This window comes from Macrobrachium rosenbergii, chromosome 23 (assembly GCF_040412425.1).
Source record: "Macrobrachium rosenbergii isolate ZJJX-2024 chromosome 23, ASM4041242v1, whole genome shotgun sequence".
NCBI lineage: Eukaryota > Metazoa > Arthropoda > Malacostraca > Decapoda > Palaemonidae > Macrobrachium > Macrobrachium rosenbergii.
The window spans coordinates 9186162-9204846 of NC_089763.1; the positions used below are offsets into that span (position 1 = coordinate 9186162).

An 18685-nucleotide genomic window follows, 5' to 3' on the forward strand; every position below is an offset into this window, starting at 1 on the left:
CTGGTTGTTCCTGCCAGGACAGGAACATTTGCATTGCTTTCCTGAACCTGCTGATACAAGAGTCCAAAGAGAAGACTCTTGATGCTGCCATATCTATCAGCATGCCCAGGTACTTTATTCTCTTCTTGGTATGAGATCAGACTTCTCAAGATTTACCACAACCCCCAGGTTGCAGGGTAACTTGAGAAGGAAACCCCTGTCTTGGAGCAACTGCAGATGAGACTTTGCCAAGACTAGCCAAACATCAAGATACCTCAACAGACGTATCCCGTGCGAATGGGCCCAAGCTAACACAAGGGTGAACACTTGCTTGAACACCTAGGGAGTGGTCGAGAGCCTGAAACAAAGTGCCCTAAACTAAAATACAGGCAGTACTGGCGGCATCTATTAACAGCGTTTCGGTGTTACGGCGCTTGGCTAGTGACGTCGTTAACCGGATTTTTGGAGCCGATCTCCAGTTCATGGCGCCGTTAAGTGGGGATTTTGGCACTGACCTCCAGTTAACAGCGCTGTTAAGTGGGGATTTTGGCACCCATCTCTGGTTAATGGTGCCATTAAGCGGGGTTTTTAGTGCTATTATTGCCGATATTCAGTTACAGGCGCTTGGCCAGGGACAGAACCCCTACCGTTAACCAAGGACTGCCTGTACTGTCTCCCCAAGGATAAAGCAAAGTTACTTGCATGAGGACTGATGAATGGGTATTTGGAAATATGCATTGCTCATGTCCACCATAAGCATGAAGTCGCTCTCCCTGTTGGAAGCAAGGACTGAAAAAGCCATTTCCATCTCGAAACAGAGTCTGGCAAACGAATCAGTTCAAGGGGGAGAGATCGATGACTGGCCTCCACCCTCGAGGTGCTTTCTCCACGAGAAAGATTCGGCTGTAAAAGCCTGGAGACTGATCTGTCACAACTTCTACAGCGTGTTTTCTCAGCATCACTGAAATCTCCTCCCGGAGTGTGAGATCCTTCGGCGAGCCAAGTATGTAGGCCTGGGGTTGGACTAGTGTCAGTGAGGGGTGACTGAAACTACTAGGGAAGTAGATAGCTCTCCCAAAGGACATCCATTACCCAGGTCTTAGCTCCGTGTCACTGCCATGTTGCCCAATGGTTCAACAAGTAACATCCCCCCCCCCCGGCCCCAACAGCAGCTTGTGGAGGGGAATGTTGACCCTAGCATTTACCTCTCTTCTTCTTTCCCTTGCCTCCCTTCCCTTTACTGGACTGGAGAGGGGTGGAAAGGGGCATGGCTGCATCCTTCTTCACAGAGGCAGAAGAAGGCTGGGTGGTTCCTCAAGCACCTTTCGAAGCCTGGGGCTTCTAGCACCTGAGGAACTGCTAGCCGGACCCGAAGGCTGGGCCATAGTGATGAGCAAAGACCCGGAGGCCTTTGTCACGGGTGAACAAGTCGGTTGTTGTCCTTGACATGAAGTTTGTCCACCGCAGTCTACCTCCTCTTGACAGAGAAGAGAGGTAGAATCTAGTAACAGTCTCCATTTTCAAGAGCCAAAGCAGAGTCTGGGCCAACATACTTGGTGATCCGAGTGAGGACAGCTTCCCTCCTCTTCAACACCAAGTTGGCCCACAGGTTTGCCATCTGGTGGGCAAGGTAGGAGACAGCCCTACCACAAGATTGGCACAGCCTCCCGAAAGTTGAGTCCTCTGTGGGGTTGATGGAACCCATGGAAGCTGCATCCTTGGAAAATGTGAGACCACAGGTCCAGCCAGGAGACTGCCTGGATGGCTGCCATTGCAATGGCTTCCAGGCTCACTGCTTCCTGTTGTGTGAAGACTACATCTTCCACCCCAAAGAGACCCAGAGCTAAGCGAACCAAGTCCAGGTCAAACCATTTTGTCGGCAGTGAATCTGTCAAGGGCGCGTAGTACTTCTTCTGGTGAGGCAGAGGCGGAGGAAGTAGCATGGCTGAGCGATTAGACTGAAGCGAACTCTCCTCCCCAGAGACATGAGTTAACCTGATCTAAAACTCCTTTGACAAGCAAGGACCAAGGCAAGCCTACAGAAGCTCTGGGTTCCTTCTTAGGACCCAGCAGACTTCAAGGTGAGAAGGACAGTCGATGGACATAACCATGGTCCCTTCTCTGAAATAGTTGTGCTGGCGAATCAATGTGCCAATCTCCAAAAAGGTCCTCTGTATCTCGGGAGAATGTGTCTCTTAGGGCAGAGGACCCTCGAATCCTTCCAATCCCAGTCCTCCCTCGATACTTTCCTTGCAGGTGGGAGAACCTCACCAGAACCCCTGGCTCCCCGCTCAACCACTTGGGCATACGAACAGGTAGATCCAAGAACCTTGCCCCCTTAATAAGTCATTGCTGTAGGACTGTGACATGATGCGGCATCCCTATCACAGACCCTTCTGTCCGACTCACGATTCCTGGAACACCCCAAGGAAGTCGAGGGGACAGGAGAGAGGGAGCGAGTACCCTTACCCGTCCGGTTGCAACTGACGGTCCCAACATGAGATGCAGGCCCAGAGCGATCGCCCACCTGTGGTGGTCATGGCTTCAAGGATCTGGGAGGATGCCTCCTCTTATGAGAACATGGAGGGTTGGCTGTCCCGACGAGACTGCAGAAGCTCATGCGAACGTACACGAAGGCTCTTGGCAGCAAGCAGGCCCATTCGCATGAATGCAAGCGGGGCCAGCCCGGGGAGAGCAGTCGCACACTCTTGGGCATGAGCTTGCACTGTCCTCACAATGTACTCCAACCATCTCCAAGGCCGAAGCCTCCTGTCAAGAAGACGACTGTAAGGGGGACCTCCTTGAAGTGACTCCCAGTGAGCAGACCCTTGAGTCAGCAACACCTTTGCTGGGACCCTGGCCGTGTACTCGGGCAAGTAGGAGCAGGGGAGGGGAAGCACCTGCATGCTTGGACCCGTCCTCTCTTGCGTGCCTGAACTAGAACGCAAAGCTGACTCCTCGTTACTGGTCAAGGAAACTCAAGGTTTCACAGACACCTGAGCACCCTTACTCGAAGCTTCTGCGGTACATGAAGGTTCCGCGGAAGACCCCTCTGCTCGAATGTCCGAGGAGACTAGAGTAGAGGCAGGCACAGCACTCAGCTTGGGAGCAGAGCTCCAAGCAGAAGTGCTGGTCCGCGCACCCGTGGCCCCCCCCGAGTCCAAAGACCGAGGGGAGCCAGTGAGAGATCCCTGTGTCTGCCTTGGGGAGAGAGACACCCCTTCAGAAGACCCATTGTGGGCCATCTTCCGGGTGGGGAAAGCTACCTCCTCCTTCCTCCACTTGTGCACTTTGGAAGAGGAAGGGGAGGAGGCAGCAGCAGACGAAGACAACAATACCTGCCTACTCCTCTTCTTGGACTTCAGCTTCTTCTTCTTCGCCTTCTTTAAGAGGGTGTGGATGATCTGCTGCCCGAGGTTGGAGAAAGACTCCAGAACAGACTCCTGGGAAGCAGGGGCAGGCACCATGGAGGACATAACAGGAGCGTGAGTCTTGTACTACTGCTGGGGTTGTCAACACGGGGTTTGTGGACACACTTAAGGGTATCAAGTAGTTTGTCATCATAGTGACACTTGATGTGGTCACTGTGACTGCAGTATGAGTCACTGGAGGAAGTGCAAGGGCATGAGCATCTCACAGGTGACTGAAGATGCCCTGCATCGAGAGAACTCCTTGGAGGCCAAGTGACTGCCAGGTCTCCTGGAGTTCCTCCTCCTCCACACCTGGAAGGGAGGTCGTCCTGGCTTCCAGTCCCAACAACAATCTCCACCCGACAAAGCGACCAAAGACAACGAAGGGGAACCTCTCCCTAAGGAGTGGTAGCAAAGCAGGGGAGTTTCGCTGGCGGGAGGAAAGTATCTGAAGGATTAGCCACCTAGGGAGTCTTCGGGGCCGTGTTACCCTCAGATGACGACTTGGAGGCTTCTTCTGATACTGTACTTCCTCCTCAACAAATACCTGGACCGTTGCTCTGGAGTCCAGTCACGGCACTCCTCACACACAGAATTAGGGTTGCACTTATACCCCCAGCACGGTGTGCAAAGGGTAAGAAGGTCTACATCAATAGCCGAGCGGTAATGGATACAAGCCTTCTCGATGGTACCAGGCCACTTCTACCCATATTTCACTAAAGCAACCATACAGTACAAACACATAAACAGATGGAAAATACACAAGAATGAAACAATCCCACCAGGAAAGGAAGCGATGGTCACAGTCGTAAACAAGGCAAAACAACGGCAACCAGGGCAGAGGGTGGCGTAGCACAACCTCACCATAGCACGGCTGAGGGTAAGGTGACACACTGCTGACCAGGTTGGCTTCCAGCTGTGCTAAAGGTAATTCCTACATAAAGACTGAAAGGACTGTATTAGGAACAAATAAGGTTTATGTCCTGTTCTAAAATCTCAATACGGTTTTCCTGAACCGAAAGGGGAGTGCAAGGCGGAGCTAAAGAGGAAGCCTCAGTACAGTACTAACTAAAGCATTAGCAAAGGAAAAGCCTAGACTGAGTATAGATAACTACAAAAGAAGGACCTGGAGAAGGGGAAGAAATGACAGGTTGATAACCTGACCTAACTAATTGCTTCACAATCTAGCTACTTCCCTTCTCTTCCTATACTAATGATCTTAAGCAGAAAGTCCTTCAAAAGTCCATACTTCATCACATATATTCTCAAGATCACACTTAAAACCATTGCAGCCAGCATAAACTGTGTGTATCTCCTAAAAATCAACATTCTGCTAACAAAGTAATCATTCCTACAGAACCTGACATTCTTAGCCTTGATTCCAGTGGAGGCATCCTAGGAAAAATAAATGCACACTACCATGGTAGCAGAAAAAGCCATAAAATACCAACATTCGTCTATACCCAATGGCAGTGAGGAGAATTCTGACAAGAGCTTAAATATTTGAAACACACCTGGTGGAGAACAAGTGAACTAGACAGTCATCCAGGCAGCCATTCAATCTTTTTTTTTTTTAATGCTGACTCGCCTACTGGTCCGGAGATGTAAGCTAACTTTAACAGTATGTAAGACTCATCCTAAATAATAATACTGCAGCTGGTAAATACAGAAGTCCATTAAGTTGAGGTGTCACTTATAAAGTAAGACTTAATTATGAATGGGGTTAGGTGCTTCATAAAGTACTGCAGTTGCTCAAACATGCAAAGCATCAGTCAGTGCATTAAAGGGTACTCTGAATCTACAGTATTAGCAGTTGTTTAGGTATGTGACATGATTTTTGTTTGAGTGTGGTCTCCTGAAGGCATATAAGGGTCCACATAAATCTTCGCTGCTGTCACTGACTCTTATAATATACTTACCCCACCACGAAAAACAGCTGGTGATGTGATGGCATTGGCATGAATCAATTGAATCAGATCCTTGTACATACATCGAATATCTGAAAACAAGGAGAAAATATTCTAACAAATCATCTGGGTAAAAAAATAACAACATAGGTAATTGTGTCCCATTAATCTGATTTATAGTTTAAGCGCAGCACAAGACTGTTTCAAGTAATCAAACTCTCAATTACTAAAAACTTAAATAAATTTTTGTACATGTTTGGGCATGCACAGAGGTACTACATGAAGAATTCTACAGTTCTTGTTAATTAGATGTGTGAAAGAGCATAGTGGTTCTTGAAATATTACAAATTTTGAAAAACAATTTATATTTTTTCATAAGTATGCAAGCCAGAGCCTTTTGTAATGGAGTACCTTTCAGAACTATAGGTGTGGAAGGGATAGACATCAGATAAAGGAAGGAGGTTTACTTTGGGAGCCTTTTTGTATGTGGTCAGGGGTAGGAGATTGTCCGGATGTGAAGATGGTGAAATACTTTAAAAGTGGAAGATTAGGGCATTTGACAAGAATGTCTGAACTGCAAAGCACAAGCAGGTGTATGCAGCAATTGTGGCCAGCCTGATCATTTTGACTGGATGTGTGATAGCCTAGGGGTGCATGTTCAACATGTGAAGTAGTAAGCCATGCATCAGAGTGTGTTCAAATCAAGTGTGAACCCAGGTGTGAATGGGGCAAAAGAATGGACGGTAGAATCAGGGGAATAAGAATGAAGAGGGTTCATCAGGGTGAACCTTCAGTCTTGGTTGTGTAAAGTGCAAGTGTAAAGAATGTGAGAGAAGGATTTGCATGAATGTGTATAAATATGATGAAGAGCGTGAACAAGTGCTTAAGCATTAAGACGGTGAGCCAAAGTGGTATAAATGTAATATACTGTATAAGCATGTGTAAGAATAAATAGGCTACATAATAGAATTTCCACGTTGGAAGAAAAATTTAGCCAGAGATCAGCAAATCAATGATTGTCGGTGGAAAATGAAAAGACACTTCTCATTGGAGACGAAAATCTGCATGATGTGCGCCAATCTGATCTAGGAGACAACTGCACTGTGAAAACGATTAGGGACACCACTATGGATCTCGCAGGATGCTGGGTAAGCGAGAAACTTGACTGGATGCCCTCAAAGTGCATTATTTACTGCGGTAGTAATGACCTCATTGAAAAGATGGACATAAATCATATATTGGATGACCTAGGATCATTCACATCGGAACTGAAGCGCAAAAAGAGGACATCGATTTATATGTATGTGAACTCGTGCCCTATCTGAAAAGTGACCTGATAACACGATTAACTTGTATAATAACAAGTTTAGGGAATGGTGTTCCGTTAACGGAGTACACCTCGTTAAAACCAACTTGAGTTTCAGGTTGGGCACTGGTGAAGTTGATGATATGTGCTTCGATAATCAAGTGGAATCAGATTCCGTCCTGAATAGGTATGGTGTCATTCGATTACTATCGGTCATCAATAAACAGTGTAGCTTCCTGAAACTGAGTAGTAGTGCGAAAACCTGCACACAAATAGTCAAGACTTTTGATCATCATGATTCGGAATCTCGAACCCGCATCAGAAACAGTCACTTTTATAATCAAAGGACGTTTACATCGGAGCAGGTCAGAAAAACAAATACACCCCACTACCCTCCTAGGCCCATTAGACAAAATGACAGAGCTCATAGTAGACCTCAATATGCGGATTCGCCTCACCAAACACTCGCTAGACGTGATTCTCGATATGACAATACTCAAACAAACAATATTTACAAAAGAGGTTGTTATAATTGTGGGGAATATAATCATAGACAGTCGAATTGCCGTTATGACCATAGAATCAAATGTAACAGTTGTTATAACTATGGCCACAAGAGTCGCTTGTGCAATGTCATCAACGATTATTAGGTCAGAGGCCACGAAGAAAGTGCCGACAGCTCTACAAGGTTCGGGCCTGATAAAAGTGAACCTCTAACAATCAAGTGTTTAAACGCTCAGTCATTGCTTTGTCATTTTGAAGCAATAGAGTATATGTTGCAGGAAGAGGATATTGATATTTTATGCATATGTGAGACGTGGCTTGACCCATCATTGGATGATAAATTTATTAAAATACTTAAATATAATGTTGTCAGATGTGATGCTGGACGAGGCTCGGGAGTGAGTGTGTGTACATTCGAGAAAATCTGACCTTCTCAAAATTGGATAACACAGAGACGGAAGGTTCTGAGGGGATTGAGGATGTGTGGCTGTAAGTTCAACATAGGAAGTTTCCTTCTTTCATAATCGGCTGTACATACCGACACCCTAAGGCACCTGCGGCTTCCTTTTCATACTTGACGAACGTTTTTAAAACGTGTCTGAAAAAATAAGTCTATTTTTATCTTGGGTGATTTAAATGATAACCTTTTAGCGAAGGGAAACCATGTTTCCAGAATTTTTAAGAGTTTGGACCTGAAGCAAGTCATTGACAAACCCACAAGAATAACTGAGAGGTCTTCTACCTTGTTGGATGTTGCCGTTACAAATAAACCGGAGATGATAGTGAAAAGTGATGTCACGCCTAGCACTACAGCAGATCATGAAATAATATCCATTATCGTAAATGTCAGGAAGCCCAAACCTCAACCGGAAATAAGAACGTTCAGAAGCCACAAAAACTATGACCCAAATATACTCTGTGACATGTTGATGAGTAGAGTTCTAACTTTGAACGCCATAAGTAACACTGATGACGTCAACATTCAAGTAGGTATCCTCACGGATGTTTTCAATGGTTGCCTTGATCAATGCGCCCCGGTTGTAACGGCTGAAATAACTCGTCCCTTTGCCCCTTGGATTGATGATAACCTAAAAAGTTGTTTAGTAGAAAAAAAGGAATTACAATTTAAACTCAAAATCGACAGGGCTAACCAAGTTTAAAATAATCAATTCAAAGAGACTAAGAAACAAGTGGAACATTGCCTACGCACAGCTAAGAAGAACCATTTTAGAAACGAGTTTAATAAGAATAAAGGCAACAGTAAAGCTATGTGGCAGGTATTTGGAAACATGATCCCTGGCTTCAGACACAGGGAAAATAATAATCGAACTTTTGATGACCCTCTTAAGGCAGCGGAGGAGTTTAATCAGTATTTTGCCACTGTAGGAGAAACAGCTTTTAGAAAATCCCAAGAAGGTTTTGTAGAAATTGAAACAGAGCACGAAGAGGGAGTCATTAACAATGTTCAACCTTTACCAAATATCCCTGATTTTCGACCTCAACCTGTGGACGTTCACACAGTTGTTTTAGCATTCAAAGAGCTACATGAAACAAATTCGTATGGTTCAGACAGCATTCCATATAAATACTTAAAAGATTCCCTTCCTGTTTTGATCTTCTATATTACAGTTATCCTAAATACGTCCATTGTTACTGCTTGTTCCCAAAACTTTGGAAACACCCTCATGTCATTCCCTTGTTCAAAGGTGGCGATGCCGACGAGGTGGGGAATTATCGTCCCATCTCATTACTCCCAATTCTGTCAAAACTCTTGGAAAAAATCGTTGCCAGCCAGCTTATATTCTTTTTGAGAGTAACAAATTACTGGCAAACAGCCAGCACGGCTTTAGAGCTCGTTTATCAACGGAAACCGCGCTTATGCAAGTTAATGAGCATATATACGAAAACATCGACAACCAGAAGATATCACTCCTCTTACTACTCGACCTTTCCAAAGCCTTCGATAGTGTGTCACACCCAATACTCGTACACAAATGTAAACAACTACACATCGATGAGTTTTGGTTTAAGGACTACTTAACGGACCGAGTTCAGTCAGTACGAATAGGCTCAGTTTTATCATATCCTCAGGGTGTGGGTTACGGTGTACCACAAGGATCAATCTTAGGGCCTATACTGTTCCTAGTTTATATTAACGATATGGCAAAGGCATTGAGTAAATATCTTTTAATTCAGTATGCAGATGATTCTCAGATATTATTATCTGGAAAGATTAATGATCTTCAGGATTTACTCAATCAAGCTGAAATTGCTCTAAAAAGAAGCAAAAAATATTTTCAAGTAAATGGCTTAAATGTTAATGTGAAAAGACCCAGTGTATATTTATAGGATCACGCCAGTTAATAAATAAAATACCTTCTAACACAACAATACTTTTGATGAGACACATATCAAGCCATCTCAAACTGTCAAAAACCTAGGGCGTACTTATGGACCAATATATGTTATTCGATCACCACATCAATTACGTGATAAAAAAAGTAAATGGTGTCTTATTCTTCCTCAATCGCATAAAAGATAGACTCGATAAAACATCTCGCCTAACAGTAATAGAGTCGTTAGCCTTGAGCGTTATCAATTATTGTAGCAAGATCTGGGGAATGACGACCAAAGAGCAAATAGACCGAGTTCAGAAGGCTCAGAATTTTGCAGCTAAAATAGCTTAAGGTGGAGCGAGAAAATATGATCATGTGACACCAACCCTTAAGGAGCTACAATGGATGAATATCAAAACTAAAATACTTTTCGACCTCTGTTTGTTTGTATATAAAATTTGCAATCATTTAGCTCCCGACTGACTTTTTAAGTTTCCTACTGTGGGCAATGTACAAGGAAGACCCACTTGTCAGTCGAGCGACCTCTTTGTAAGACGAACAACTACTGACATGGGAGCTAAATCAATATCGATTAAAGGACCAAGGGTCTGGAACAACATTCCAACTAATATAAAGAATGCGCCTTCAAGTAAGCTTTTCAAAAAGAATTTGAAATCATACCTCCTTGAAAATAAATTACAATAAGACCAATTAAACTAGAATTTATTTATAACAAGTGGCTTGCTTTTCTCCTGATTTTTAGTCTTGACCGGCGTTTTTTGCTTGGTTTTTATCGTGCTGTGTTTTGTTATGGGTCTCACTAATCTATTACCTTGTAACTGGAATAGTACTTTCGTACTCAGATTTTTACGATCTTGAGACCTTGTTAGATGTACTTTTTAAAGAAGGAAGAGCAGTATGTAGTTGCTGAGGAGCTTTTAGATCTGACAATTTGTCGACGATTAAATGATTTTGTACTTTTACTATTGTATGTTGTATTGATGTATCCTTTGAGAGAAATGTAGAATAACCATTGTAAAATGGAAATAAAGTTTTTGATTTGATTTGATTTTGATTTTGATTCCCCACCTAGAATCCTCGCCAACTGAACAGCCTTATTAATGGCCGAATGTTGAATTTCTTCAGGAGAGAAGCCCCTGTAATCATGAACACACTCTGGCCACAACTTGTTCCAGCATGCATTCAGGGTCTCCTTCTTCATGTCATTCAGTGATCGGCTGATGATGCTCAGACATGTGGCAATCGTGAATTTACGCCAATATTCTTTTAGCGTAAATTCACTGTCACTGTCCATTACATTTACAAGGTGCTGGAGGGAGTTCCCGGTATAGAGTGCCTTGAAGGCATGGATCACGCCCTGGTCAAAAGGCTGGAGGAGAGAGGTGGTGTTGGAAGGGAGGAACTCAAACTGGACTCCCTTGTAAGAAAGATCGAGAGGGTGGCCACCAGCATTATCCATAATCAGCAATACCTTGAACTCCATGGCCAAGTTGTTCAGGTACTGCCTAACTTGAGGGATGAAGCTCTGATGGAACCAGTACTCTGTGAGGACGACTTTGGTGATCCAGGCCTTAGGGTTATGCATCCAGAACACAGGAAGCAATGCCTTGTTCTTATTCTTGAGGGCCCTGGGGTTTGCAGCCTTGTAAATGAGGCCTGGTTTAAGCATGAAACCAGTGGCATTCCCACACATGATGAGGGTAACCCTATCCTTCTGGGCCTTGAATCCGGAGGCTTTAGCTTCGTCGTTCATAAGGTATGTCCAGGAAGGCATCTTCTTCGCGGCTGCTTCAATGTCTGCAGATGCTGATTCGCCATGCAGAGTAACAGACTTTAGGTGGAACAGCTTTTGAAATTGGTGGAACCACCCCTTGCTGGCCTGGAAACCTTGAGGTGCTGATGATGGTCCTGCTTGGGGCTCTTCCCCCTCTTCTTCTTCTGCTGGTTCCTCAAAGCCTAAAAATTCTAACTCGCCTTCTTCAACGCCTTCCTCCGCCTGTACTACGTCGTCGCCTTCCTTAGCAGTTGATAACTGCTGGTAGAGTTGTCGCGCTTTCTCGCGAATGACGGAGTCGAGGGGCACGTTTTTCTTTCCAGCAGTCCTTTATCCAGATTGCCAGAGCAGATTCCATTTTCATGACTGTTTTATCCCGCACTGTTGCAACTGTCTTTGCACTACCGAAGTAGCTCATACTCACAGACTTGCGTATCTCCGCCTCTTTCTTCTTGATATATCTCACTGTGCTCTCATTAACACTGAAATGGCAGCCAACCGCAGCAAAACTTTTGCCATCCTTTGACATGTCAAGAAGTTTCACCTTCTCCTCGAGTTTCATAACAGTCTCCTTTCTTTTAGACTCTTTGCCAGAAGGCTTTGAAGGAGCAGGGCAATTTTTAGGAGGCATTTTAGGGTCGAATACTGCTGATGCACAACATTTTAGGGTCGAATACTGCTGATGCACAAAGATAAAAAATCAAAACGGACAGACGCACGGTTTCACACGGTAAGATGCTGTGAACTATACGCACAATCTGAGGAGGATGCCGTGGAGCGGTCTCCCAGAACTCCGTGTCGTGAGTTGGTTGTGAGTGTTCAGCCAATCAGCGCCAAGTGAACAGCCAATGAGCACCAAGGAAAACGAATGGTGCTTCTGGATTGGCTGCTTTGCAGATGACAGCCAATAGTGTGTCGAGTATCACTGGTCCTGGGTACACAGCGTCCAGCATCGCGAGTTCTTTATGTTTGCAGAGAAGTGCCTTGGGTGAAGCACTTTCAAGAAAAACAAACATATGTTATTGAAATTTTGCTGTGTTTACGTTAATATATTACAGTACTGTAATATTTGAAAATTAGTAAATCGTTTTTCAACTTACAAAATGTACTTACAGTAGTCATTAATATATACTTAGTACATACATGAAAATGCTACGTACCGCAGATGTAAACATACGTACCCTGCAGTATTCCTGTTGTCTTACGTATTTTAGATATGCTCTACGTACTACCCATAGTACTGTACTGTACTATGTATCATCCTAAAACACTTTTTGTATGTAATATTTAAAAATCTTCCTACAACAAAACATTTTATAAAATGTACGTACTGTATGCGCAGAAGATCAGTGTTAGTATATGTACGTGCAATCAGTAGTACCATGCATATACCGCAGCGGCAAATTATCAGCAAATGACCCAATATAACCCGTTTTATTGCTACCTCACGTTTGTGTGTTTTGCGTGTACAGCACTATGGCCTAAAAATATTTTTGAAACCGTGCACTAAGATGTCCTCTGAATGCTCTGCTTCTTCTAAGGCCTCTGGCCAATAGCCTACAATTACTGTAATGACTGATGAGAAGAAAGTACTGTAGACATGATTGTTTTGTTAAGAGAGGGCAAAAGTCACGGAGAAGTAGCAGCCCATTGCAGCATGACATTAATTGCGGTTGCCTGCATTGAGCATGAACAGGGTAAAATACTCATGCAGCCCTACTGTACCACCTTCGTTGCCATGTTCAAATACCTTAATGACAGTGCCTCCCATCATTCATCGTACTGCACAGCTAATTCATCATCATCATCATCTACAGCATACTGAAATCAACATTCATCACCAGTTACTACCCGTATTATTTAACTTTATTATTTATTATATTATTAAGGTACCCAGTGTAGTATTACATAATATTATTATTTAATTTCTATTACTATTGTATGTACAGTACTGTAGTACAGTATTATTATTGATTTACATGATTATTTAATGTTATTATACAATAAATATGAAAATACAGAATATTGCTATACGAAAAAGACAAAAACATCTGCATCTGCGAATATGGAGTTTCCTGCAAATATTTTTACAGATGTTCCATAGAAAAACCCGCGAATGCGTGAGTTTCCCACAAAATTTTTTTTAGAGGTTCCATAGAAAAACCCACGAATGGGTGAGTCCGCAAACCTTGAGAACGCGAATATGGGGGGTTCATTGTACTGTATTAGCAGTTGTGACTTGGACCATCGACAGATGGTCTCGTTTGTCACTTTTTCATACGATGACAAATTTTAAAAGTCCTGTAATTTGTATTTTTCTAACTTTACAAACCTGAGGTCCTTTACATTAGGAGTTACTTTCAGCGAAGCTGGAGTGGCCGTTAAACTTTTGAACAAGGTGGTGAGGCAGTTAACTACCATCCAGTAGGCTGGAGTCCCACCTGCCCAGATGTAAACATTCCAATTTGCCCTTCGGCCCAGATATTAGATTAAGGGGTGGCATGAGGTGGGCATAAAACTGTAAAGGACTTCAGGTTTGTATGGGTAGGAAAAATACAAATTACTTTTAAAATTTGTCATTTGTTCCTATACAATATACAAACCCTCAGTCCTTTACATAAGGAAGACTCACTTATTGGAGGGAGGAATCTGAGTGAGTCTCTGAACTGACTGGAGTTCGCTGCAATTGGGTTTCTCTTCCTGGTAGATAGAGCGAGGGAGAGTGCTGTGCCCTCTGACATTTTGAATGGAGTGTAAGAACTGCAAGATCAATTGTCAGACTCCTGGGCCTTTTGAATGAGTGAGAGAATCATAACCTCGTACGAAAATGGGCTAGGATGAATCTAAGAGTCAGTAACAGTAAGGCAATTAAAAGTATTGGGTCTGTCTTATTGTCAGGATCCCCTTCCTCCCTTGCTAGAGGAAGGGGTGGGATTGCTTCTATAAATCTAATGAAAGAAAATAGAACAGGTGCTCGATGTGACACTTACCCGCATCGGCCGCCAGTACCACCATGTGTTGGCTCAAATCCCACTCTCTGCCTTAAGAAAAAGAATGAAGGATGACAAGGAACGAAGAGGAAGAGAGGCCAGTCACTCATACAAACCCCTAACTTCCATAACCGTACACCTTAGGCGAGATGCTACCTGTCCTCTCAGCAGAGCCGGGTAAGCTACGCAACTTGCTGAGCAGCCACCACAGGTCCCAAGGAAAATGTGTCCAATTACTTGTGGGCAATGTCCTGAAGGGTGAAGGGCGTGAATGTGGTCTGTCATGACCATTCTCCCACCTTCAGTACCTGAGGAACCAACAGTTCTTCTGGAATGCGAGGGATGGACCAACGCCCCTGACTTCGTGAGCTTTCGGGCGGAAAGTACTGGTGTCTTCATCGGCAGCTTGCAGAGTACGCTTTCCCGATTGTCTCACAAAGCCAGAAAGAGATGTGTTCTTGGAAACTTCTTTCTTGGATGACCCAGTACTAATGAAGAATTGTCAACACTCAGGCTGGAGATGTTGAGTCCTCTTAAGATAGTACCGCAGCACTCTTAACAGGACACAATGGCATCTCATCTGAATCATTATCAACAAAGTCCTCTTGGGAGGGATCATGAAAAACTTGAACCTGGTGTCACGGACCAACGGGTTCTGAGTTTTTGCTATGAAATCTGGGATGAAATCGAGCGTAACTGATCCCCATCCCTCAAGTGTTTAACATCGAAGGAAAGTCCATGAAGTTAGCCTACTCTCTTCGCCGATGCTAGGGCAAGCAGAAAGACGGTCTTGAGGGTCAGATCCTTGTCTGATGACTCTCTTACAGGGTCATACAGCACACAAATCAGGCTCCTCAAAGTGAGAGTCATGTCCCACTCAGGGGCCTGAGGTCCCTGGGAGGGTAAGACCTTTCAAAGCTTCTCTTGGCGAAGGAAGACAAGGAAGTCCTCGATCTGCTGAATAGAGGCTCTGATCGGAGAGACACCCCATCCATGACACAACCACAGAAGACAGCCCATTTCCCTGGTATACCGCTGAAGAGGACTGTCTGAGGTATCCAGCCATCTCTGTTGCTGCTCAAAGAGAACAGCCTCTCGCTTGCAAGAGATGCTGGATAGTCTCCAGCTGTGAAGACAAAGGGACTGCACTGCTTGATGGAACCACACTACATGTGGTTGACACAGAAGGTTGTGCCAGGGAGGTACTGTATCTCTCTTGGTGCCTCAGAAAGAAGTACTAGCAGATTGGGATACCAAATGGCAAGTGGAGACTTGGGGGCCATCAGAATCATCCTGAGATTTAGGGTGATCAACACCCTGTTGATCACTAATCGAATCAGACAAAACAGAGGGAAGATGTAAACGTCGAGGTTGTCCCATGGGTGTTGGAATGTGTCCTCTGCAGTGGCCCATGGGTCTGGCACAATGAAGCAGAAGACTTGAAGTTTTCTGTTGAGCCGGGTGGCAAACAGATCAATGGCCAGAAGTCCCCACAGCTCGAACAACCTCTCTGTAATGTCTATGTGAAGGGACCACTCCGTCCCTATCACTTGATTCTGGTGGGTGAGCTTGTCTGCCACTACAGTCCTCTTGCCTGGAATGTAGGCAGTCCCCAGGTAATGGCGGGGGTTCTGTTCCCAGCCAAGCGCCGCTAACCGAAAATCGGCCATAATAGCACCAATGACATGCTTAACTGCACCATTAACCGGAAATCAGCACCGCTAACTGAGATTGGCACCGAAAATCCAGTTAATGGCATCACTAGACAAGCACCGTAAAACTGGATCACCATTGACAAATGCCACCAGTAAGCGGGACTGCCTGTATCTGGCTGACTGCTCTATCGAGTGAGCTATTGCCCACTCATGCACCTGCATTGCCAACTGATGCAGCGGGAGGGACACAAGGCCACCTTGCTTGCTGACATATGCCACACTCTGATGTTGTCGCTCACCAACACCATCGAGTGTCCCATCACTCGAACCTGGAATGCCTGGAGGGCAAGGAAGGCTGCCTTGAGTTCCAGGATATTGATGTGAAGGTGCTTGTTATCTTGGTTCCAAACACCCAAAACCAGCAACTCTTCCAGGTGTGCCCCACATCCCTCGGTTGATGCATCCGAGAATAGGAGTATGTTAGGAGGGGGAGTATATAGAGATACTCCTATTACGAGGTTCCTGTCGTCCATCCACCAGTCTAAGTCTTGTCCCACCTCTTCCGACAGATGAATGGGAAAGGACTGGGAATCTCATGATAGGCGCAGCTGCCTGTGAGGGACCTGCTTCTCCAACGGCGACAGGTGACGACGACCTGCCACTGCCGAGCTGGCTATTCCCGTCGAGACAGGAACAGCTGCGCTGCTTCCTGAACCTCCTGATGTGAAAGTCTGAGGGAAAGACTCTTGCTGCTACCATATCTATCAGCATGCCCAGGTACTTTATCCTCCACTTGGGGATAAGATCAAATTTCTTGAGATTTACTACGACCCTATGCTGTAGCAGAACTCAAGAAGTTGATCCCTGTCCTAGAGCAAGTGTGAGTGGGAGCTTGCCAGGACCAGCCAATTGTCGAGACACCTCAACAGACGTATCCCGTGCAAATGGGCCCAAGCTGACATAAGGGTGACCACTCACATGAATACCTGGGGAGCGGTCGAGAGCCCAAAGCAGAGTACCCTGAATAGTACAGTAATACTCCGAAATTGCGTGATTCGAGTTGTGCAAATTCACAGACACGCGAACTTTTCATTGGAACCTAACTAACTGTCATACAAAAGTTTTTCACAGACACATGAACATTTGCGAATACTGAGAAACCCTGCAAAAGTGTTTGTTTAACTTTTTATGTACTTTATAAGTTTTCAAGCTTTTATGTGTAAATTAAACAACATTAAATAATATATCAAAGAAATAATTTCTCTCTCTCTCTCTCTTATTGAAATGAGAGAATTTTTATAGTACATGTATAAGTTTGTTTGTTTTGTATGATAAATTTTTTACCTAATAATAAGAAAAATTTTCAAATATTAATAAGATTAAATAATAATAATAACAATAACAATAATAATAATAATAATAATAATAATAATAATATAACTGCAAATAAAAATTCATACGTGATACGTATTTTAAACAAACAAATATCTTTTCCTCATCTTTTGTGAAGAAGCTTGAAGGCAAAGCTGTCAGACATGTTACTCTAACATGACAAGAAGGGGGAGTGTTGCTGATTAGCAGGTCAAAGGTTTCTCTCTCTCTCTCTCTCTGTATCAGTAATAATTCATAAAAATTTCACTCTCTTAAGTAAGGACAACTGTTATCTCTCTCTCTCGTTCGTAGTTAGTGCAATCTAAGTATTACTGTTATTCTGTATGTCTTTACCTGTACAGTAGATAATTTTAAATTGATCTAATTTTACCTGTACCATCTGCAAGAAGACTTCTAAAAAATAGATCAGTGGAATAGGGAGAGAGAGAAATAGTATAATAATCTTCACACTCTCCTATATTTTTACGTCAATCATTTATTTCTTTTTGAAGGGTAATGTATTAAGCTAACTTTTATATGAAATTACAGTAGCTTTCATTTCATTTAAAAGTTAGTTTAATACTGAATTTCCATCTTTTGATATCTAAAGTAAGAATAACTTCTCTTCTCTCTATATCTCTCATGTTATTCTCTCTGTCTCCGTAATAATTCATAAATAATTTAACTTGATATTTCAAATAAGGGCAATACCTCTCTCTCTCTCTCTCTCTCTTTTGGTTCCTCATTGGAGAGGTGGGCACCGTTCTCAGCTAGCACTTTGCTGGTCCTGTGTTCAATTCTCCAACCAGCCAATGAAGAATTAGAGGAATTTATTTCTGGTGATAGAAATTCATTTCTCGCTAGAATGTGGTTTGGATTCCACAATAGGTTGCAGATCCCGTTGCTAGGTAACGAATTGGTTCTTAGCCACATAAAATAAATCTAATCCTTTGGGCCAGCCCTAGGATAGCTGTTAATCAGCTCAGTGGTCTGGTTAAACTAAGGTATACTTAAGTTCTCTCTCTCTCTCTCCCTAATAATTGATAAATAATTTCACTCTCTTAACCCTTAGTGGACGAATTGAGCTTGAGTGTGAAGTAAAACAGGTTTGTAGAGGTGGACGGATTGCGCTCCAGTGTGAAGCACAATTACGCACCAATGTTATGGTAACAATGTTTCGAAACAAAGGTGCCAATACTTCTACATGCTATAAATTCACTAATGGCAACTTTTATACAGACGTAAGAGCTAGGCCAGTATCAGTAATGCTTGTGACTTCAAGGGGAAGGTACCGCATCTCTCTCTCTCACAGGAGTCTTTTTGTAAATCTGCTTGTAAATAAATATACGAAGGGGTTGCTGTTGTTTTTTGTTTTTGTCTTTTACGATAGTATGTCGGTTGTAAATGTAATTTTACAAAGAAAATTGCAAAG

The 18685-nt window shown here is 43.6% G+C and overlaps 1 protein-coding gene across 2 annotated transcripts in view; it reads right to left on the minus strand.

Annotated features, from left to right (window-relative positions):
• The window catches only part of LOC136851247 (PC-esterase domain-containing protein 1B-like), a 157346-nt gene that overhangs the window by 67174 nt on the left and 71487 nt on the right, over nucleotides 1-18685 (minus strand). For both annotated transcript variants that reach the window (XM_067125204.1, XM_067125203.1), the window contains exon 3: nucleotides 5309-5388. In XM_067125204.1, coding sequence (XP_066981305.1) covers nucleotides 5309-5388 — 80 coding nt within the window. The remainder of the gene's footprint in view (nucleotides 1-5308; nucleotides 5389-18685) is intronic.